The sequence below is a fragment of the Camelina sativa genome, chromosome 20 (assembly GCF_030686135.1).
Source record: "Camelina sativa cultivar CO46 ecotype springtype chromosome 20, ASM3068613v1".
NCBI lineage: Eukaryota > Viridiplantae > Streptophyta > Magnoliopsida > Brassicales > Brassicaceae > Camelina > Camelina sativa.
Genome location: NC_141899.1, coordinates 21,860,569 through 21,882,085, shown reverse-complemented (window position 1 = coordinate 21,882,085; position 21,517 = coordinate 21,860,569). Strand labels below are relative to the sequence as shown.

Sequence of the window (21,517 nt, the reverse complement as noted above, 5' to 3'; positions counted from 1 at the left end):
TAATTATTTTAAACAATCTATAAGGATTTGACATGTCATTCATTAACATTTTTAAATTTCCAGAATTTTTAGAAAAAGGAAAATTTTAAAATTTATAGAAATAAAAGAACTATGTATACAATGTCTCACATCGGCTAGAAATCTTTTAGACATTGGTTCAGAACCAGTATAAATAAAGATTAATATGCTTCCAACAGCGAATGGGCAGGAAAACTTGATTTATCAGGCGTCCAAGTTAAAAAGTTTTATTTGTTTGATCCAATTTTTTATTTGATCAAAGTAAAACTTTAAAAAGTTTCAAAAAAATATTATAATATTGAAAATTTTTAAAAGTTTAAATATTATACATATTGAAACATTTAAAAGTTCTTAGCTTTTAAAAAGTTTTTAAAATAGTTTAAAATATTAAATATTGAACTTTTTAAAAGGTTCAAATATTATATTTTGAAACCTTTTAAAACTTCAAAATCTTATGATCTTTAAATTTTAAAAATTTATTAGCTTATAAAAGGTTTCTAAAAAATTATAATTTATAAATTTTAAAAGTTTAAAATATTATAAATATTGAAACTTTTAAAAGGTTCAAATATTAAAAATATTTAAACTTCATAGAATGTTTGAAAATATTACAATTACTTAATGTCCATAGAAATTTTAAAATATTATATCTATACTAATAAAAAGTTGAAGCTATAAACTCCTAAAGGTGTTCATATAGGATTTAAAACAACCAATAAGAATTAGATATTTCACTAATTAACATTTTTGATAATATAGTAGTAACCTATATTATTAAGAATTTTTAGAAGAAAAAATTAAAATTTATAGAAATAAAAGAAATATGATTTGATATTCTTGCAGTAAATTTTTTATTTTTAAGTCTAAGAAAGAAGGATTGACGTCGCAAGACCCTTAGTTGATGTTATTTGAGTTTAAAGAAGAAGGATCGACGAAAAGCACAAATATTATTTAAACTATACATGTGTTCATATTACTTTCTCTGCGAGTAAGGATTTTTGTTTGAGAAATTCCAATACATGTGGATCTTAAACCGAATAAGTATATGGATGAAATTATCAATAATTGGATGCATGTGTTGACTATGCTGGTCTTTATGAATTGCACAAATTTTATGAGAAAATAAAAGATTTTGGTCTTGGAGTTTGATGGGTTAATAAGTTGTATGGTAGTCTAAAAAAAATATTTTTTCAGTGAAAGAATGTGAAAAAGTTGACGAGGAAGATGAAGAAAAAGAAGAAAAAGAAGAAGAGTATAACGAAGAACATGATAAAAGTAACGATGACAATTACCATAAAATTTGATAATGAAAATGACAAGAAAGAATATAAAAAATAAGAAAAGATTGAATAAAAAACACGAAAACATAGGTGGTAGCGATCAATTAAATATGAAAACGAGATAAATTCAATATTACAAAATTATTTTGTTTTTCTTGTGATCAAAGAAATGGTTTAGGATATGTGAGGTCACCAGTTTGATTCGCCTTGCCTGGACGTCGAGTTAAATTCATGATTTTTTTTATCTGGTTTGATTGTATAACACAATTGTGTTATATTTTTAAATTGTGTATATGAAACTTATATTTTTATTTAATATAATTATAATTTATTTTTATAAGATAATATTTCATTATGTCATCAATCACATACTCTCTGCATTTCATAATATAAGATGTTTTAGAGAAGATTTTTTTGTTTCATAATATAAGATGTTTTTAAGTTTTTATGCTACTTTTAGATTAGTTTAATATATTTATTATGCAGTTTTATTTATGATTGATTGAATTTTTTTAAAGTGGTCATTTCTTATATTTTGAAATGGAGTGAGTATATATAATTTTCACCAAAATATATTAAATATATTGAAATGGAGTGAGTATATATAATGGAGTGAGTATATATAATTTTCACCAAAATATATTAAATATATAATGGAGTGAGTATATATAATTTTCACCAAAATATATTTCTTATATTTTGAAATGGAGTGAGTATATATAATTTTCACCAAAATATATTGAAATGGAGTGAGTATATATAATGGAGTGAGTATATATAATTTTCACCAAAATATATTAAATAAACCCACGCGTAACATGGGTTCAAAACCTAGTTTATTTTACACGAGGCCAAAGCTAAAGATGCAAATGTTTTCTTTTTCTCTCTTTTTAGGTTAATATTGATAACAAAAAGTGGAGTTAATATTTCTTTAATAAAATCTTGTTTTAGAATTAGTAACTAACTTTTGCCCAAAAAAAATAATAAAGAATTAGTAACTAACTGTAAGATTTTCTTATAGAAATATACCTTTAAAAATAGTATAATCCTTTTCGTCTTATGTTTAGTAGAGTAACAATCTATTTTTTTTTATAAGTTTTTCCGTTTGAAGTAAGGCTGGTATTTTGGAAAATTTATTATACAGCTGTTTTCTTATAATTAAAAATTTATGTATGTGTATGGAAAAGGCGATTTCCTGGCGGTTACTTTCGACTCTCTATCGCGATTTATTGGCGGCGGTTTGCTTCGAATTTTCCGGCGTTGGGGGCAGTTTTCACCCCATCTCACTGGCAGTTATCTCCACGTTGTTATTCCGATACAAGCGTGATGCGTGTGTGGCGGTTACAAGATTTCAGAATCTATATAATCGCAGTTGTGTTGTTGCAAGTTACTCACTTACAATCCAGAAATTTTCTTTTGTTCTTCATTACCCATTTCGTTACTACGATATTCGTTTCCAAATGGCTGATAATCTTCGACGGGCGGTACAAGAAATCAATTTGGGTGCTGATGATGAACCATTTGTTTTACCGGGGGAAGTGGTGGCCAGGGCTGAAGCCGAAAATCGTTTCATCTTAATGGGCAGACCAGTAATGCCAAGGCGTCAAAATCTCCAGTCAATTGTGGCATCTATGCCATGGGTATGGGGACAATCAGGCCTTGTTCATGGAAGAATCATCCCTGGGAATCAATTCCAATTCATTTTCCCATCTGAAGAATCTCTCCAAACGGTCATTCGTCGAGGACCATGGGCTTTTAATGACAGAATGTTGATCCTCCAACAATGGAGACCACTTCAGAATCCTCCACTGATAGATTTCATACCGTTCTGGATTCAGATTCGAGGTATCCCATTTCAATTCCTCAATCGCGAAGTTATTGGTAACATTGGGCGTGCTTTAGGGAATCTGGTAGAAGTTGAGTATGAGGCAGAGATAGCAGCAAGAGTTGAATTTGTCCGTGTCCAAGTCAATTGGGATGTGGCGAACCCACTGCGATCCCAGCGTAATTTCCAATTCCAACCTGGTGTCAACACTCTGCTACGCTTCAGATATGAGAGACTAAGAGGCTTCTGTAATGTTTGTGGTATGCTAACTCATGACTCGGGAGCGTGTCTTATCCAAAATGGTGGTGATGAGGATGATCCGATATCAGATGATGAAAACGAGGGAGCAGACCTTCCACCAATGGGACCAGGGAACCAAGGAGTGATTATTGAAGAAATTAATGACGAGGAGGATCTCGACGAGGCAGCAGCAAATCAACATGAGATCAACAATGACAACAATGAGGCAGAAGAACTTGATGATATTGATCCAAATCACGATGCTCTGGCTAACATATCTGACCCAGAGGAGGAGCCATTTATCACCAGTACAGTCAACAGACTCTTTGTTACTCCTAGACCTGAGATCATGCAAGCATCTATGGATATGTACGAAGCAAGACAAATAGCTAGAGGTAAACGCAAACGCGAAGATGATATTGAGCAAACTGAAAAGGCTTGGAAGCGGGATAATACTTCTAACGAGATAGGAGAAGGCAGTGTTCCACCTCAACGGAACAACCAGTGTCGAGGCGCGGTGGGCCCTATACCACCAGACAACCCATGACGACAACCGTTTGGAACTGTCAGGGTTTAGGGGTAGACCCTACAGTTCGACGTCTCAAGGAAATACACAGAGAGTATTTCCCGGACATAATATGCCTCCTCGAGACAAAACAAAGAGATGCACAGATCAAGGAAGTTTGTGAAGAAGTAGGTTATGATTTTCATGTAACAGTTCCACCTCAAGGTATAAGTGGTGGAATTGCAGTCCTTTGGAAAAGTTCAGTTTCAGTTTCAGTAGTTTCTCGTTGACCCCACCTTTTAGATTGTCATGTTGATTTCAATGGATTCAGTTTCTATTTGTCTTTCGTTTATGGTTACCCTGAACAAGGTCTCAGACATCATCTTTGGGAAGAACTGGAAACTATATCAGAAACCCGTCAAGCTCCTTGGTTAATCATGGGAGATTTTAATGAGATCAAAGGTAATGATGAGAAAAAGGGTGGTTCTCGTCGACCGGAAAGTAGTTTTGTTGATTTCAGACGCATGATTGCAGTATGCGATTTTCATGACCTCAAGTCTATTGGTGATAGATTTTCATGGACGGGTAAGAGGTACAATCATGATATCCTATGCTGCTTGGACAGAGTAATGGCAAACTCTAAATGGCTCACAGTTTCCTTCAGCACAATCTGAGTTTCTGCCTTTTGAAGCCTCGGATCATCGACCAGTGGTAACAAACATCATCAATACAGTTGAGACAAGACATGTGCAGTTCAGGTATGATAAGAGATTGTTTAATAAAGAAGGTTTTAAAGAAACAGTCATTGAAAGTTGGAATCAGAATGATTAGTATCAGTCAGGTCTAGCTAGCCGTATACAAAAATGCAGATGATCCATTTCAAAATGGAAAAGAGAAAACAAACCAAATGCAGCAGAGAGGATCAGACATTTAAAGAAGCGGCTAGATTATGCACTATCTTCTGGTAATTTTTCAACTGCGGATATAAATCAAATCAGGATCGATCTCAATCAGGCTTATGCGGACGAGGAACAGTTTTGGAAACTAAAGAGCAGGAATACTTGGATGCATCTTGGTAATAGGAATACCAAGTTTTTCTATGCAGCAACAAAAGGAAGATTAGCTCGAAATCGTATACTGACAATAAAGATGATACAGGCTGTATAAAGAAAGGAGATGGAGAAATAGGGGAATGTGCAGAAAACTACTTCACAAGTCTTTTTCAAAGTACACGTCAAGCTACAGTTGACTACCAGAAAGTTTTTGAGGGTTTTGAAGCCAAAGTATCAGCAGAAATGAATGCAGACCTCATCAAACCGGTTTCAGAAGAAGAGATACGAACCGCGATTTTTAGTATTGGTGCAGACAGAGCACCAGGTCCGGATGGTTTAACTGCAGCATTTTATCAGCAATTCTGGACAGATATAAAAGGGTCGGTTATTGAGGAGATACAACGATTCTTTGAACAAGGAGAATTTGTTGATTCTATGAATCACACAAACATCTGTCTAATACCAAAGATAGAAACGCCACAGACAATGAGCGACTTCAGACCTATCGCACTCTGCAACGTCAGTTACAAAATCATTTCAAAGATTTTGGTCAATCGGATGAAGCAACACCTCTCTTCTATTATATCCGAAAACCAAGCTGCTTTCATCCCATGTCGCAACATCATGGATAATGTCATATTGGCTCACGAAATGCTCCATTCTCTAAAATCACGGAAGCGTTGGTCAAAGTCTTATATGGCAGTTAAAACAGACATATCCAAGGCCTACGACAGACTTGAATGGCAATTTCTTTGAGACACAATGCATCATATGGGCTTTGACAACAGATGGATCAGTTGGATTATGAAATGTGTGGAATCAGTCACTTTCTCTACAATGATAAATGGTACACCAATGTGAATGATAACACCAGGAAGAGGAATAAGACAAGGTGATCCTTTATCTCCTTATCTCTTCATCTTATGCTCTGAAGTCCTGAGTCATCTTTTACAGAGAGCAGAAGAATCCAAAGAACTCAAAGGAATGAAAATAAGTAATACATGCCCAAATATAAATCATCTACTATTTGCTGATGATGCTCTTTTCTTTTGCCATGCCCATAAGAAGTCCTGTTCGACGATAATGAATATTCTTTCAGAGTATGAACTAGCCTCAGGACAAGCAGTGAATCTCCATAAATCGGCAATTATCTTTGGCTCAAAAGTAGATCCTCATATGAAGACAAGACTGAGAAGAATACTCAACATTCATAATGATGGAGGTTGTGGCAAGTATCTAGGATTACCAGAGCAAATTGGCAAGAAGAAAAAAGAGATTTTTGAATTCATTGTTGAGAAAGTCAAGAAGACAACCAATGGTTGGTCAAACAGATTGCTATCAGATGCGGGTAAAGAAATTCTGATTAAAACAGTAGCCCTTGCTTTCCCAGTTTACACAATGAATTGTTTCAAGTTGCCTAAAAGGATTTGTGAAGATATCAACGGCTTACTAGCAAAATTCTGGTGGAAGAAAGGAACAAACAGACGATCAATGCATTGGTTAGCTTGGAAACGACTTGCTTTACCAAAGAGAGAAGGGGGTTTGGGATTTCGAGATATAGAGCACTTCAATGTAGCATTGCTGGCAAAACAAGTCTGGAGAGTTCTACAAACACCTACCAGTCTCCTAGCACGTTTACTGAAAGGAAGATACTATGCAGAATCCAATATTCTAGATGCCACACTCGGAAGGAAACCTTCATTTATATGGCGCTCACTTATGGAAGGTAGAGATTTATTGAAGAAAGGAATGCGGTTTTTAATTGGTAATGGAGCAGAAACAAATATCTGGAAAGATGCATGGATACCTGCACACCCTCCAAGAGCAGCAACAGCCATAGAAAACAAAGCATCGAGATTAACCTCAGTCAAAGATCTGATAAATGAAGACACCAAGACTTGGAACCTGAATATTTTGGAAGAGTACATTGTCCCAGAGGATGTTGCTTTAATAAAAGACATCAAGCTAAGCTGCCAATCAAACTCAGATTTGTTAGGATGGCATTATACAGACTCGGGCTTCTATACAGTAAAATCGGGATACTGGTTAAGTACACATCTCCAAGACAATATACACGATTTCACTCCACCTCCAGGACCTCAGGAACTCAAACAAGCAGCATGGCGAGTGAAGACAGCACCAAAGATAAAGCATTTTCTTTGGCGACTGATAACAAAAACCATAGGCATCAAATCGTTTTTATCTCAAAGGCGAATCTTAAGAGATCCATTATGCTCCAGATGCAATGCCTATGAAGAAACTCCGGATCATCTTTTCTTCACATGTCAACATGCGAATAATATATGGCGAAGTACAATATTTTCACATTCTGGTCTACTTGATCCAACAATTCCATTCACAGAAAAGTTGAAGATGATTATGGAGTACAATAGCAATACCAATTTGTCGAAGTTGCACAATCAACTACCTCTTTGGATACTTTGGAGAATATGGAAAAGTCGAAACATGCTATTCTATAAAGGAAAATCAACTCTCTGGCACATGGATATACAAAATGCCATTACGGAAGCAACAGAATGGGCTGACATCAAGTTTACAAATGACTTGCATCAACCATCATCAAGACATCAAAGAGAACAACGCTCAAGTTGGAGAAAGCCAGAGAGAGGATACATCAAATGCAACTATGACTGTCGACTACTAAGAGAAGGAAGACTGTCAAAGGCAGCATGGATTTTGCGTGACGAAGAAGGTTTTTTCCAAGAAGCAGCTATTAGTGTTGGCAGAAACTGTTCAGGACCGTTAGAAGCAGAACTACAAGCGCTCTTAATGGCAATGCAACAAGTCTGGAACAAAGGTTACCGAAATGTGGTTTTTGAGGGAGACAATAAAACAGTGAAGAAGCTAATTGACGGGAACAGCAAAAACTTTGGTTTGCACAACTGGGTAAGAGATATCAATGCATGGAAGGAGAAGTTTTCTTCAATCCAATTCCAATGGACACCACGAAGCAGCAATATGGTTGCAGATCGTCTAGCAAAAGAAGATACTTCTGATTCTTTGTTAGTAAATTACCAATATGTTCCTAATTTCATTGTAAATCTCCTTCGTGAGGATCACATTACAAGTTCTTAATAAAATCAGCTGTTAAAAAAAAAAAAAAAAATTTATGTATAATTTTGTTATAGAAATATATTATTTCTGAAAATAGTAATAATGTTTTTTTGGTTAGTGCACAAAAAAGAAAATATATTTTTTGTTTCACTTAAAATTTTCCTGTTTTTTTAAGTCGAAACATCAATTTTTCTTCTTTTACATAAATATATATATATTGATATATTTTTTAACATGATCAGGCCAAATCTACCGATGCACATATTTGTTATTTTTAGGAGTAATATAGCGTTGACACAATATTTGACAATTAGGAATATATCGTTCAAAATAGTCAAAATAATCCTTTTCCTTTTCTGTTTAGTCGAGAATAAACAATTCTTTTTTTTTGATAAATTATAGAGTTGACGACATAATATTTTAAGAATCTCTGAACCTCATATAAACCTATCAACACCCATATAAAATCTAGCAAATTATTCGCTCCTTTTTTCTTCTCTCCCTATATATCTAACGTTTCAGCTTTTGTGTTAAACCCTCTAAGGTTCTCTCTCTCTCTCTCTATTGGAGGATCACGATCTAGCTTAGCTACAATGAGCCTGGGATTGTCTCATAGCTCTGATGAAAAGGTAGTCGTTTGTTTATACTGTCTTATATTTAGCTCAATGTTAGGTCTAAATTGCTATTAATTAAGTTCCTCTGTATATCCTATGATGTGTGTTTTACGTCTCATGTTACTTATACATTAATTAGAAGTCCATATGTATGGATACTCTCCTTCAAAATAAATTATCGACTTAAGTACGTCTTATGGTCTTGCTGTTTTTTTTTTTGGCATGCAATTTGCCTTGTGGGTTCTGTTTCTTGGATATTGCACTGGAGATAGAAATAATTTTGTCTACCCACATAGATCTATGTGACAAGTGTGCAAATATTTTAGTACTTACAAATACTAAAATATCATACTCTTTGGCTTGGAAGTTATCAAACAATGTTATATATTATTTATCTTGGTGATTGATTGGGTAAACTTAATGAGTTATGACGATCGAAAAAGTCGATAATTAAACTCATCATTTGTAGATGATATGTAGACCATTAATTTAATTCTAATCATAATCTATAGGTTTTGGGAAGAGAAGAGAGATGTTTGAGTTTGTCGATGATCATTGTGTTTGTTTGACGTCTTACATATGTTTACTTATCCCCTCAATACTTAATATTTTGTTAGGTGGAGACCATTGTAATCAAAGCTTTAGAAAAGCTTGATGATCTTGAGGAAGAGCTTAACACTTACTCAACGAGGCTTCATAAATTGTACAATTTGCATTTTCCTGAGCTTGCTAAGATCGTACATGAAAAAATCCAATATGTCAAGGCTGTAAAGCTAATGGGGAATCGGATTAATGCACCAAAGCTAGACTTCTCTGAGGTTAAAACTTGTTTACCATTCTCTTCTGTCTTTTATTTGTCCGGATTTGTATGATACTTAGATATTTTTATGTGTCCAATGTCATCTCAGATATTGACTGATGAAGATGAAGCAAAACTAAAAGAAGCTGCTGTTAAATCGACGGGAACTCAAGTCAGTGACTTTACTGAGTGCAGGGAAATTTGTGACCAGATTCTTGCTCTTACTGAGTGCAGAGCCCCGCTTCATGGCATCTTGAAGAGCAGAATGAACACAATTGCACCAAACCTAACTGCACTTGTCGGGGAGATGGTTGGTGCACGCCTAATTTCTCATCGTGGTAGTTTATTGAACCTCTCAAAGCTACCTGCGTGCAAGATTCAGATTCTTGGCTCTGAAAAGGCCCTATTAAGAGCCTTCAAGTACGGACACAACACTCCACAGTATGGTCTCATTTACCACGCACCTCTGGTTGCTCAAGCTGCACCAGAGCACAAGGCTAAAATCTCTCGGTCACTAGCTGCAAAAGTTGCTCTTGCTATCCGTTGTGATGCTCATGGTGATGGCCGACAAGGCAACTCTCTGGGAGTGCAAAACCTCTTAAAGGTACTTACTCTTCAATGTTTTTCCTCTCCCGGCCCGATCCTAGCTATTTTCTTCCTTTTGGTCTAATTTTTCTTGGCAGCTTGAAGAACGGTTGAGAGATCTCCAAAGAAGAGGTTCAGGACATGTGTCTGATGATGAGGAAGATTCCAAAATCGAGGAAGAAGCCAAAACTGAGGAGCCTTCGAAGGAGAAAGGGAAGACAGAAGCAGAATCCCAAGAGCCGGCAAAGAAGACAAAGAAGATGATAATAATCCTGCTTTTCTTAATTGCTCTTTTCTATTTCGTTTTATGGTTTATGTAAACTTTTCTTAACTTCTCTTATCTATCTCGATGAAACCAATCAAATTAAAGCACAATTTACTTGTTCCGGGATGGTTTTTTTTTTTTAGGTTCTTTTTGGTTTTTATGAATACTAGGACTCAGACACGGGGGAAGTACTTTAGAAAAAAAAAATTAAATTTAAAATTTAAAATTATATATTACAAAATTATTTGAATGTAATAGAATAGTTTGAAAACATAAAAATTAAACATAAACTGTTATTAAAAACACAACCATCAAAATGAAAACTTATAACAAAAAAAAATTATGTAGAATAAATGCAGTTTTGCAAAACATATTGTTTAAAGTATTATAAATATAAGATATTTTTATGAAGAATTATGGTAAAGAGTAAAATTAAAAAAATTATTATGATAAAGTAATCCTAATTGAGAATATTGAACTAATGGTTGTAATGAGTAAATGTATTTTTCTATTAAATAATTATAATTAAAAATATATTTAATAATGAGTGAGACTGTATCAACAAATAAATTAAAATTAAAATACACAACTCTTAAAACAAAATAAAATAAATTTTAATTTTAAATATTAAAATAGTTTTTAACAAAAAATTACGATAAATAGACGCAACTGTAAATTCTATATTCAGTTTTATTAAATTTTTCTATTGATATAATCATTTCTAAAATTTTAGTTAGATTATAGAATAACGTTGAATATATATATTAATATTCAATTATTTAGATTTAACATAAAATAGAAAATTTGTTTCAACGAACTTGTTAATTAATGATGAAGAGACAAATATAAAGAAAATTCAAAAGGCATGACTATTTAAATAGACACACCTATTAGAACGAAAAGTTGTGAAGAAAAAATATAAATAAAATATAGTGAAAAGACACAACTCTACAATGAACAGATATAACCATTTGAATTAAAAAAAAACAAATAAAAACAATTTTTTACGAAAAGTTATTACGAAAAGTTGCAACTGTTGTATTTGCACTTGATTATACCTACAAACTCATATAAACTGCTTTTAAATAGAAGACATCTTTATTACCATATTCAAAAGTCAAATCCAAAAGCTAACTATATAATTCATCTAACTCTTCGAAAAAAAACTCTAGGTATTTTCATTAAATTTTTATGTATAAAATTAACTAAAAGTTGTAAATTAGATTCATCATTCCAAAAATCTTTTGTTAAATCAAAAATTGAAGGAATTTCTTTACTTTTAAAAGAATGAATGCTAGAGAATAATTTAGAGAGCGGTAAAAACCGTTGAGACTGAAATTTTAGTTGATTTTGTTTCATGGCCAAAAAAATAAAAACAGTTCAAATAGACAAATATATATATATATATATATATATATATATATATATTTTAAAAGATAACCGTTTTAATGATCCATCACGACTTTTCAGAAAATATCCAAAAGGTACGATTGAAAAAATACAAATGTTGGTCGCATTTTCCAAAAGGTACGATTGAAAAACACAACTGTTGGTCGCATTTTTTCAGATTGTTATTATTATATAGATTTGAGATAACCTTATTTTTTTAGTTTATGTTGTTTTTTTAGTAGTGTGTTTAGTAAGTTTATATTGTGTTGAATAATAATGTGTTCTAACGTTTTTCTTTTTACATTCTTTTTTATTTATGTAGTAAAATTATAATTATTTTTTGTAAAATGACTAAAATCACTGAATAACCTTAGAATCATAGAATTTTTATATTCTATATATTCTTTTTTTATAAGAGAATGAAATATTAGCTGCAAAGCTAAATTATTTTGAATTGTATTTATAATATAAGTAAAAAATAAAAAACAAGCCAATAGAAATATTACAAAAGTACATTTTTAATTCGAAAACGGAAGCTTTTATTTTAATACGCTAAATAATTTGTGAAATCCCCAAAACCCGAAAAAAGTTTCTCTGCAAGTCGGCTTTAGTCCTTAATTCTAATTTACTTAAAAACCAGAGAGCAACCACATTCTCTCTCTCTCTCTCTCTCTCTCTCTCTCTCGCTCTCTCGCTGTTGATTTTGAAAGACTAGGAATAGGAATCTTCTTTGCGTGTGTTAGGTATTCGACGGAAGGGAAAGCTCTTGTTCGCCGGGAAACAATGGATGTTAGCACCAATTCCACGGCGAGTAATGTCGCCCAGGCGATTCTCGCTGTTCTCGATTATAACTCTACTCCCGATGCTCGTAAAGCCGCCGTTGCATTCCTCGAATCTGTATGATTAAACTTCACACTCTCTTCTTTCTTTTTTTTTCTTTAATTCAGTTTTCCTCAATCAATCTGTTCTCTGTGATCGGTTTGCGTCTATGTGGAGAATAGTGTGCTGTAATTTCCGGTGTATTAAGTTTTAAGTAGCTTTGTATTGCTTTCACTATTTTTAAGTATTTGTGTTTGCAATTCTCTCTGAGGTTTGTATATGTGAATGCTGAGGAGGCTTCTTAAAGGTTCAACGATCCCGCTTAAGGGTTTATTCTGGCAAAATTACGATTTAAGGATTTGCCTACCTTTTGGTTTTAGGGTTTGTGTTTTTTGGTTGCTGTTGTTATCTGAGTGGTTTCTGCTAGTTGAGGCGTGTTTTAAAGGTTTTGATTACTAGTGATCCTTGTTTACGATTTCTTTCAAGCTCTTGTTGGTTGCCTTATGGATCATCTTCAGAGATGTTTTGGCGTTTGGAAGTTTCCTTCAACTCTATTTAGGCAAATATTAAATATCGATCGATCACTGTTTTGGGCAAGCATAAATCTTGTTCAATTTTTATTTGATTATTTCTTGAATACCTGAGGGTTTTATAAACTTCTTTGCGTTTTATTGACCTGTTCGCCTTCTGTTTTGATACAATAACTGCAGATTAAATCTGGAGATATCAGGGTTCTAGCAAATATTTCCTTACTTCTAGTGAAAAAGGAGTGCTCTTCGGAAATTCGACTGCATGCCTTCAAAATGCTACAGGTTTGTGCGAAGCTGTATTACTTTGGAATATCATTAAATTTTCCACTAACTGCTGTTCTTGAGTTAAACTGGGGAATTTTAAATGTTAGGGCGAAAGGATAGATATAAATACATTGGTTTGGTCTTTGGTTACTTTTTTTTTTTTTTTTGGAGTTCGAAACTCGCAATCCAAATATAGTCCGGAGGTTTAGTTTGAAAAATATCATCTTACAGAATGAGGTACTGCGGAGACTCTTCTAGGAAACTAATTTGCTAGCAAGTCAATTTTTGATGGACTTCTTCGATACTTTTTTTTTGATAAAATTAATTTAATGACTTTATGTCAATGCTGTAATGAAATTACCTTATCAGTATTTGAGTTTTGAATATATCTCATCCCTACGCAATTTCTCAATGCATCGTGTTGTGTGTTATACCTATCCATGATAATTGCAAACATTATATTAAGAAAAGCATACCAACGTTATCTGGAGCTATCTTTCTTTTTTTGCAGCATTTGGTTAGACTACGTTGGGAGGAATTAAGCCCCTCAGAGCGCAGGGATTTTGCTAAGCTATCTGTTGAACTAATGTCCGAGATTGCTAGTCCGTGTGAGGAGTGGTCTCTTAAGAGTCAGTCAGCTGCCCTTGTAGCTGAGGTTATTCAAGTTTCTTAGTGTTTGCATTCATTCTCTATTGGTCATAGTTTCCTGTTGTTGCGGCTGGTGCTCGTTTGCGCGCTCTTGAACCAACTCGTGGATTCATATTGTTTTCTTGTTGCAGATAGTTAGAAGAGAAGGCCCCGATCTTTGGCAGGAGTTGTTTCCTTCACTTGCTTCCTTGTCTGCACAGGGCCCGTTACAAGTATAACGTTTTCTCATTTCTTTAATTTGTTCAATTTTTTTATAAGGCGGAGATGTAAAATGTCACAGAATAATCTCAAAATACCAGGCTGAAGTGGTATCAATGATGTTAAGATGGCTCCCTGAAGATATAACAGTTCACAATGAGGACTTGGAAGGTATCTGAGAGGGGTTTTTTTTTTTCCTCATTTCTCTGTGCTGTTGCGCTTTTCAGCGTTGTAGTTTTGTTCATGCTATAATACTGAGGTTGCAAAAACACATATTTGCTAACCTTCGAAATTTAATTATATTGTAAGTGCAAACTTTCAGTCGTTAGTCGACTGACATATTTTACAAAAATGGCACCTTAATCCGGATAGTTTATATGTACCTTGTGATGTCTAAAATTTTCATCTAAACTGTCTGTTTTCCTCTCTAATTTTTAGTTGGACTTTCTCTCCAGGTGACAGGCGTCGGTTATTGTTGCGGGGACTTACTCAATCTCTTCCTGAGATTTTGCCTTTATTGTATAATGTATGCCACAATTTTTTCACTCATTTATGTTGTCTGTTGTAGCGGTAATTTGATTCATTACATAATGCAGCTTCTCGAGAGACACTTTGGAGCTGCGATGAGTGAAGCTAGTAGGCAACAGGTTGACTTGGCAAAACAGCACGCAGCTGTGGTTATAGCTTGTTTAAATGCCATCAATGCATATGCCGAATGGGCTCCTGTTCTAGATCTTTCCAGATATGGAATTATTAATGGGTAAGGTTGCTCATGGAGAAAATATTATACAGATCATCAGCATTTAAATATTTCCTGCTAAACGTGCTCCCTAAATTTGTAATAGGTGTGGTGTCTTACTTTCTTCTCATGACTTCCGTCTTCATGCTTGTGAGTTTTTCAAACTTGTCTGCTCAAGGTATGCAACTGGGCTGTTTGACCTGATATATCTATATAATTTCTAGTAGACATATGACAGAAAAAAAAAAACTTTCCTTGTGTGCAGAAAAAGACCCAGTGATGCTCCTGGTTCTGAATTCGATTCTGCAATCAGCAGTCTGTTTCAGAGTCTGATGAATGTCTCCAGAGAATTCTTATACAGATCAGCCTCAAATGCTGGGGTTATAGATGAAAGTGATTATGAGTTTGCTGAGTGCATATGTGAAAGTTTGGTTTCTTTAGGCTCAACAAACTTCCAATGTATTGCTAGTGATGGTGGTGTTCTGGCTTTATACCTTCAACAGGTACTGACATCGTTATGTAATTAAATTTAAATGATGAAGTTGTCTATAATGTTCATGAAAAACCTGGGAAGTAAATCATCAGCTAGGATGTAGCTGCACTTTATCTCATAATGGACTAGTTCTTATATAACGTAAATCGGTACTTTCTAATCATGAGCCAACCTTTCAAAAGCTTTGTTATCTTATCCTAATCTTGTTTCTCAATTAGATTGTTTTTTGGCAATTTTTTATTTATTTTTACGTTCTGTTGCGTTGTGGTTTATGGCTATTTTGTTTTATTTTACACTATTTTAATCTGTTACTTTGGACACGTTTGTTTGACTGTTTTTATTCTCATTTTTTAACGTAGATGCTTGGTTTCTTTCAACACTTTAAGCTGGGTCTTCACTATGAAGCAATGCACTTCTGGCTGGTATGTTGTATTTTATAGTAACGACTTCCTCGCCTACCATCCACTGGAAAATATCAACCACAGACATAATAAAGATTGTCGGGCTGACATTTGTGCTCTTTGGCATTGTCTTGTAGGCATTAATGAGGGATTTACTTTCAAAGCCGAAGGCTGCTGCTTATCTAAGTGGAGAGGGACCAGCAGTTGGTAGTTCAAGCCATGTTGAGAGCGAAAAGAAAAAGATTCTTAGTCTTATTAATGATGATATCTCTTGCGCAATCTTGGATGTGTCTTTCCAGCGAATGCTCAAAAAAGAAAAAGTCCCTCCACGAATTGCTCTTTCTCTTGGGCCACTGGAACTGTGGAGTGATGAGTTCGATGGGAAGGGAGACTTTGGCCAATACCGATCAAGGCTTGTAAGTTCTTGAGACAAATGCACTAGATAGTACTTCGCAAACAACACATTAACCAGAAACTTGTTTATTTGGTGCAGTTAGAATTGATCAAGTTTATTGCTTCTCACAAGCCCCTTGTTTCTAGTACTAAAATAGCCGAAAGGATTATCACTCTCATTAAGGATCTATTGGCATCTCCAGTGCCTCTTCAGGTTTTTTCACGAAGTCTTACTTTTCTCTACTGAGTTTTTTTTCACAATCTTCTAGTTTTGATAGCTGTGATATTCAGTATTTATGTGTGATCTTGATACAAACGTGCATATTCAGGATGTAGCTGTGATGGACAGCCTGCAATTGGCTTTCGATTGTATTGTGGCGACGGTGTTTGATGGGTCAAATGAGTTTGCTGGTGGTGGTTCTGAAGTTCATTTTTCACTGCGTGGAATATTTGAAGGTATGTGGTAGCATATTTTATATTCTTCCAGCTTTTGTTTATTTTTCACATTTTCAAAACCCCATTAATTCATTCTCGGCTTCTTGATAAGCAGGCTTGCTTCAGCAGCTTCTCTCTTTGAAATGGACTGAGCCGGAACTTATAAAAATGCATGCACACTATCTGGATGCAGTTGGTCCCTTCCTCAAGTATTTCCCAGATGCAGTTGGGAGTGTTATCAACAAATTATTTGAACTTCTTACCTCTCTTCCACACATTGTCAAGGTTTCCTACTATTACATATTTTCAGTGATTGAATTTATCCATGCACATGCATATATATACAAACAATATGCAATGTGCGTTGCCTAGAGTCAAGAAGTGAATGAGTAAATTTATAGCATGTTTCCTTGGCAGGATCCAGCAACTAGTACTTCAAGAATTGCAAGATTACAGATTTGTACGTCTTTTATACGAATAGCCAAAGCCGCTGAAAAAAGTGTTCTGCCTCACATGAAGGTAAATCTGATCTCCCACTCCATCCGTTTAGAGACTCAGATACAAAACCAGGACCTATTTTTACTCAGATCTTATGGCTAAAAAGTTTCCCTGTGATTTTGATTAGCTTGCCTTGTATGCTCTGATTTATATATATATATGGAGACCACGCTGCACGCATAGGAAAATCTTTGAGCTGGTTGTTCGTTTTCAGGATTTCAATCAGAGGTGTTTAGTTTATACGTCTTGTTCACGTTGGTTGTTGATCTTATACTGTGAAGCTCACATATTCATGATTATTTTAGACTATGACTTCATTTATGTGCTAAACCGATGAACTTATATTGTGAAGGTCGCCTATTCGCAATTATGTAAAGTTATACTTATATGACCACTGTCCATTGCAACACCTTTACTGCACGACTTTTCGTTTTTGTTGTTTCACATTTGCCTCTCGGAATTATCCTTTTATGTGGTACGATTTTCATGTTAACCCTCATTCCTTCTTTGATACAGAATATTGCTGATACAATGGCATATATGCAAAGAGAAGGAACTTTGCTCCGGGGGGAGCATAACATTTTGGGTGAAGCATTTCTTGTTATGGCTTCAGCAGCAGGGTAACATGAATTATTTTTGTTTTGCATTTATCCAGCATTAGGTTTATCATGTTCTTAAATTAGGTCTGATCTTGATGCAGAGCTCAACAGCAGCAAGAAGTTCTTGCTTGGTTACTGGAGCCACTGAGCCAACAGTGGGTCCAAGCAGAGTGGCAGAATAATTATCTATTAGATCCTATGGGGTTTGTTCGTCTTTGCTCCAACACGCCCTTCATGTGGTCTTTGTTCCACACTGTTACATTCTTTGAGAAGGCTCTCAAGAGAAGTGGACATGGAAAAAGCAACTTGAATACAACCTCAGTAAAAAGTCAAGATTTGCATCCTATGGCTCATCATCTATCTTGGATGTTGCCACCTCTCTTAAAAGTATGTGTATATATTCTCAAAACTTAAATATTCTTAGTTAACACGTAACTAAACTATGTTGCTACCAAAACCTGGCCAGGATTTCCTTAGATTAACGCGTTAACACTCATTTATCCTGTTTCTTCAGCTTCTCCGTGTTATCCATTCCCTTTGGTCTCCCTCAGTATATCAAACACTACCCCCAGAGATGAGGGCAGCAATGACAATGCCTGATGTTGAGCGATATAGTCTCCTTGGGGAAGCAAATCCTAAATTGTCAAAAGTCTCTTCGGTGTATGCTGATGGATCTTTTGATGGTGGTAAAGACGGACAATCAGAGGCAAATGAAGCCAATGTGCGAAATTGGTTGAAAGGTATCCGAGATAGTGGGTAAGGGATCTACTAACCTCCTTTAGGTCTTACGTACAGCATTTCTGTACTTCTTCTCATCTACTGGTTACCTAAACTATATCAATTTTGTGTGGTATACATATTGTCTACAAATGCAGATACTATGTGTTGGGTCTATCGACAACAATCGGAGATACATTCTTCAAATGCCTAGATGCTAACCATGTCGCAGTGGCACTCATGGAGAACCTACAATCGATGGAGTTCAGGCACATACGACAGCTTATTCACGCCTTTGTAGTTTCTGTTGTTAAATCTTGTCCGGCTGACATGTGGGAGTCATGGCTTGAAGTGCTCCTGCAACCGTTGTTTATTCATTGTCAGCAAGCTACTAGCTCCTCTTGGGCTAGTCTTATGCGTGACGGCAGAGCACAAGTTCCAGATTCGTTTGGTGTACAAAATGGGCCTGACATGAAACTTGAAGTAATGGAAGAAAAACTTCTGAGGGAATTAACAAGGGAGATTGCCACCCTCCTTTCAACGATAGCTTCTCCTGGTTTAAACCCTGGGCTTCCAATTTTGGAGCATCCAGGCCATGTCGGCCGTGTGGATATGTCTACTCTCAAGGATTTGTCTGCATTCAGATCCAACTCTATAGTGGGGTATGCATACTGTTCTTGCTTTTCAACTTCTTACTTGGCTAACTTTTTTGGATGAGAGTAGAGTTAACAGTGTATCATATATGCAGTTTCCTCCTAAATCACAAAAACATGGCTCTCCCAGCACTGCAAATATGTTTGGAAGTATTTACATGGACAGATGGGGAAGCAACCACCAAAGTCTGTTGCTTTTGTGGTGTTGTTGTCCTTCTAGCGATTCTAACAAATAACGTGGAACTCAGAGAATTTGTGTCAAAAGATTTGTTTTATGCGGTCATTAAAGGCTTAGCCATGGAGTCAAATGCGGTTAACAGCGCTGATCTTGTTTATCTATGCCGTGAAATATTCTTTTATCTCGCTGACAGAGACCCAGCTCCCCGTCAGGTCAGTATTCTTACAGAATTAACCACTCTGGAGTCCTTTTGCATGCTGTATTATGAAATCTGACTGGTGAAAAATGTTTCTTGGTTGTATCAGGTTTTGCTTTCACTCCCTTGTCTCACTCCCAACGACTTGCGTGCTTTTGAAGAAGCTGTGGCGAAAACTCCAAGTCCCAAAGAGCAGAAGCAGCTCATGAAAAGCTTGTTGCTGTTAGGTACAGGGAATAACTTAAGAGCGCTTGCTGCTCAGAAAACCGTTAATGTTATCACCAATGTCACTTGTAAGCATCCCTACTCTTCTATACGACGCAAGTTTCATATGAAGAAGCCTCAAACTCTTGACATTATCTATTTTTACTTTTCCTTCCTCCAGTGAGGTCACGTGGACCAGCAAACACTTCAGAAGCTAAAGAAAACGAAGGGGAAACAATTGGGCTGGCTAGTGTTTTATGAGGTGAAACCATTATAATATGAAGTTAAAGAGAGGCAAGATGATGAATTCTGACAACGAGACCGTACAGATATGTAAATTAATCGGGAAAGAAGATTTTGCGGAAGGTAACAAGAAGCGGCTTTTTTTGTTTGTTTGACACACACAGATGGATGATGATCAAATACATTGAAGAGCAAGTGTTTCCTTGAACTTATGATGCATAAACGAGGTTTGGCATATCCAACCTATCGAAATTGCGATGCTACTTCTCTATAAAATGTCCCTATTTGTATATTTGTACACAAATCCACGAACCTTGACACATCCATGATTGATGGAGAGAAAGCTCTGATCTCAAAAGTGTTATTTACCTTCCCGCTTTTTAGTGAATCTTATATCTTCACTTTCGAGAGCATGACTAAGAATCCAACAAATACCAAATAAAATAAATTTTAGATTTGTAAGAAATGAGGGTTGGTCTAAACAATCTATATAAGAAGAACGATTAACAATCGTTTCCTTTCTGAATTGATATTTTTTAACGTTAAAAGTACTTCTTACATATGTTTTACAGATGTTGTATTGTTTCATAATACAGTAAAACCTCTATAAATTAATAAGGTCGGGACCGTGAAATTTTATTAATTTATAGAGGTTTTAATTTATCGATAAATTAATAAATAATTAATTTATCAATAAATTAATAAAATATTAATTTATGAAGTTAAAGATTCATGAACTTGATGATTTGATTGATAATTTTGGCTATTGTAATAGGATAGATGCCAATAGTTTACTAGATTATCCATGTAAAAATGATACTTGTATAAGTTCATAGTTAAGAAAAAATAACTGCTACTATCTTTTATGGTGATGATGAAGTTGAAGAAAATATTTTGGTACATTAATAACAAATTATACATTAGGAATCAATTATCGCGTATAAAAACAAATTTTTGATAATTCAATCAATCGTTTCGAGCGAAGCAAAAGAGGGGAAATCGGCCACATTAAAATTACCTTCTGGAGAGGTCCGTTTGATATCCAAAAACTGCTCAGCAACAGTCGGGAACATAAATCCTGTAGCCCAAACAAGATGCCCAAATAAGAACATCCCGATCGCCTGGAAGGGACAAAAGAAACAACATTTCGATTTTGTTTATAAAAAAATAGAAATCGAGATTCAGGTCGTCATTTTTGAGATCGTTTTGTGTTACCTAATTTTATGAGAAGTCGAAAGGATTACAATCCCTATTCCGCCTCCGTGCAGCGGAAGATCCGGAATTTGAGACCTCAAGTCAAATGGGGCTATCTCTAGAAAGCTCTATAATTTTTGGATACGATTTGAGAAGACAACGCCATAAGCTTTGATGCAGTCAGAAAGATTATAGATAAGCTCCAATAAAAATACAAATTCAATAATAAACAAATAACAATAGTCATATATTTCACTAGATTTTCTTATATATATATATATATATTTTGTTTTACTTGATTATTAATATTTTTGGGATCATATTTTTACACAGGGTTTTCAAAAAAATTATTATTTTATTATTTTATCGAAATGTGTCATTTTTTACACCGGCCCAACTTAGGACCAGAAGAATTTATTAATTTATAGCGAGTATTAATTTAAAGAGTATTAATTTATAGAGGTTCTA

General features: G+C 34.8%; 3 protein-coding genes across 3 annotated transcripts; all 3 read left to right on the top strand.

Moving 5' to 3' along the window:
* Positions 1 to 2,720: 2,720 nt before the first annotated feature.
* LOC147919285 (uncharacterized) lies at positions 2,721 to 3,955 on the top strand. The gene has a single exon (XM_087504541.1). It carries the CDS (start codon positions 2,759 to 2,761, stop codon positions 3,908 to 3,910), a length of 1,152 nt encoding a protein of 383 aa, XP_087360667.1. The 5' UTR covers positions 2,721 to 2,758; the 3' UTR covers positions 3,911 to 3,955.
* A 4,587-nt stretch (positions 3,956 to 8,542) lies between these two features.
* LOC147919284 (putative nucleolar protein 5-1) lies at positions 8,543 to 10,375 on the top strand. Its single transcript, XM_087506600.1, has 4 exons — positions 8,543 to 8,624; positions 9,227 to 9,427; positions 9,518 to 10,012; positions 10,092 to 10,375. The coding sequence occupies exons 1-4, from the start codon at positions 8,589 to 8,591 to the stop codon at positions 10,311 to 10,313; spliced, it is 954 nt and encodes a 317-aa protein (XP_087362726.1). The 5' UTR covers positions 8,543 to 8,588; the 3' UTR covers positions 10,314 to 10,375.
* A 1,806-nt stretch (positions 10,376 to 12,181) lies between these two features.
* On the top strand, positions 12,182 to 20,256 carry LOC104771241 (protein HASTY 1). The gene is made up of 22 exons (XM_087506599.1): positions 12,182 to 12,544; positions 13,177 to 13,278; positions 13,772 to 13,915; positions 14,040 to 14,120; positions 14,208 to 14,277; positions 14,562 to 14,632; positions 14,703 to 14,866; positions 14,952 to 15,023; positions 15,111 to 15,348; positions 15,698 to 15,760; positions 15,877 to 16,155; positions 16,233 to 16,346; positions 16,462 to 16,588; positions 16,683 to 16,852; positions 16,985 to 17,086; positions 17,582 to 17,685; positions 17,766 to 18,051; positions 18,179 to 18,420; positions 18,540 to 19,043; positions 19,130 to 19,424; positions 19,518 to 19,701; positions 19,794 to 20,256. Exons 1-22 carry the CDS (start codon positions 12,431 to 12,433, stop codon positions 19,871 to 19,873), a joined length of 3,606 nt encoding a protein of 1,201 aa, XP_087362725.1. The 5' UTR covers positions 12,182 to 12,430; the 3' UTR covers positions 19,874 to 20,256.
* Positions 20,257 to 21,517: the final 1,261 nt, after the last annotated feature.

Excerpts from the sequence above, each read along its gene's own strand:
- LOC147919285 (XM_087504541.1), top strand. The coding sequence starts at position 2,759 with ATGGCTGATAATCTTCGACGGGCGGTACAAGAAATCAATTTGGGTGCT.
- LOC147919284 (XM_087506600.1), top strand. The coding sequence starts at position 8,589 with ATGAGCCTGGGATTGTCTCATAGCTCTGATGAAAAG. Across the intron at positions 8,625-9,226 it reads CTCATAGCTCTGATGAAAAG|GTGGAGACCATTGTAATCAA; the intron begins GTAGTCGTTTGT and ends ATATTTTGTTAG. Across the intron at positions 10,013-10,091 it reads GAGTGCAAAACCTCTTAAAG|CTTGAAGAACGGTTGAGAGA; the intron begins GTACTTACTCTT and ends TTTTCTTGGCAG.
- LOC104771241 (XM_087506599.1), top strand. The coding sequence starts at position 12,431 with ATGGATGTTAGCACCAATTCCACGGCGAGTAATGTCGCCCAGGCGATT. Across the intron at positions 13,916-14,039 it reads CAGCTGCCCTTGTAGCTGAG|ATAGTTAGAAGAGAAGGCCC; the intron begins GTTATTCAAGTT and ends TTCTTGTTGCAG. Across the intron at positions 18,052-18,178 it reads TGTTGCCACCTCTCTTAAAA|CTTCTCCGTGTTATCCATTC; the intron begins GTATGTGTATAT and ends CTGTTTCTTCAG.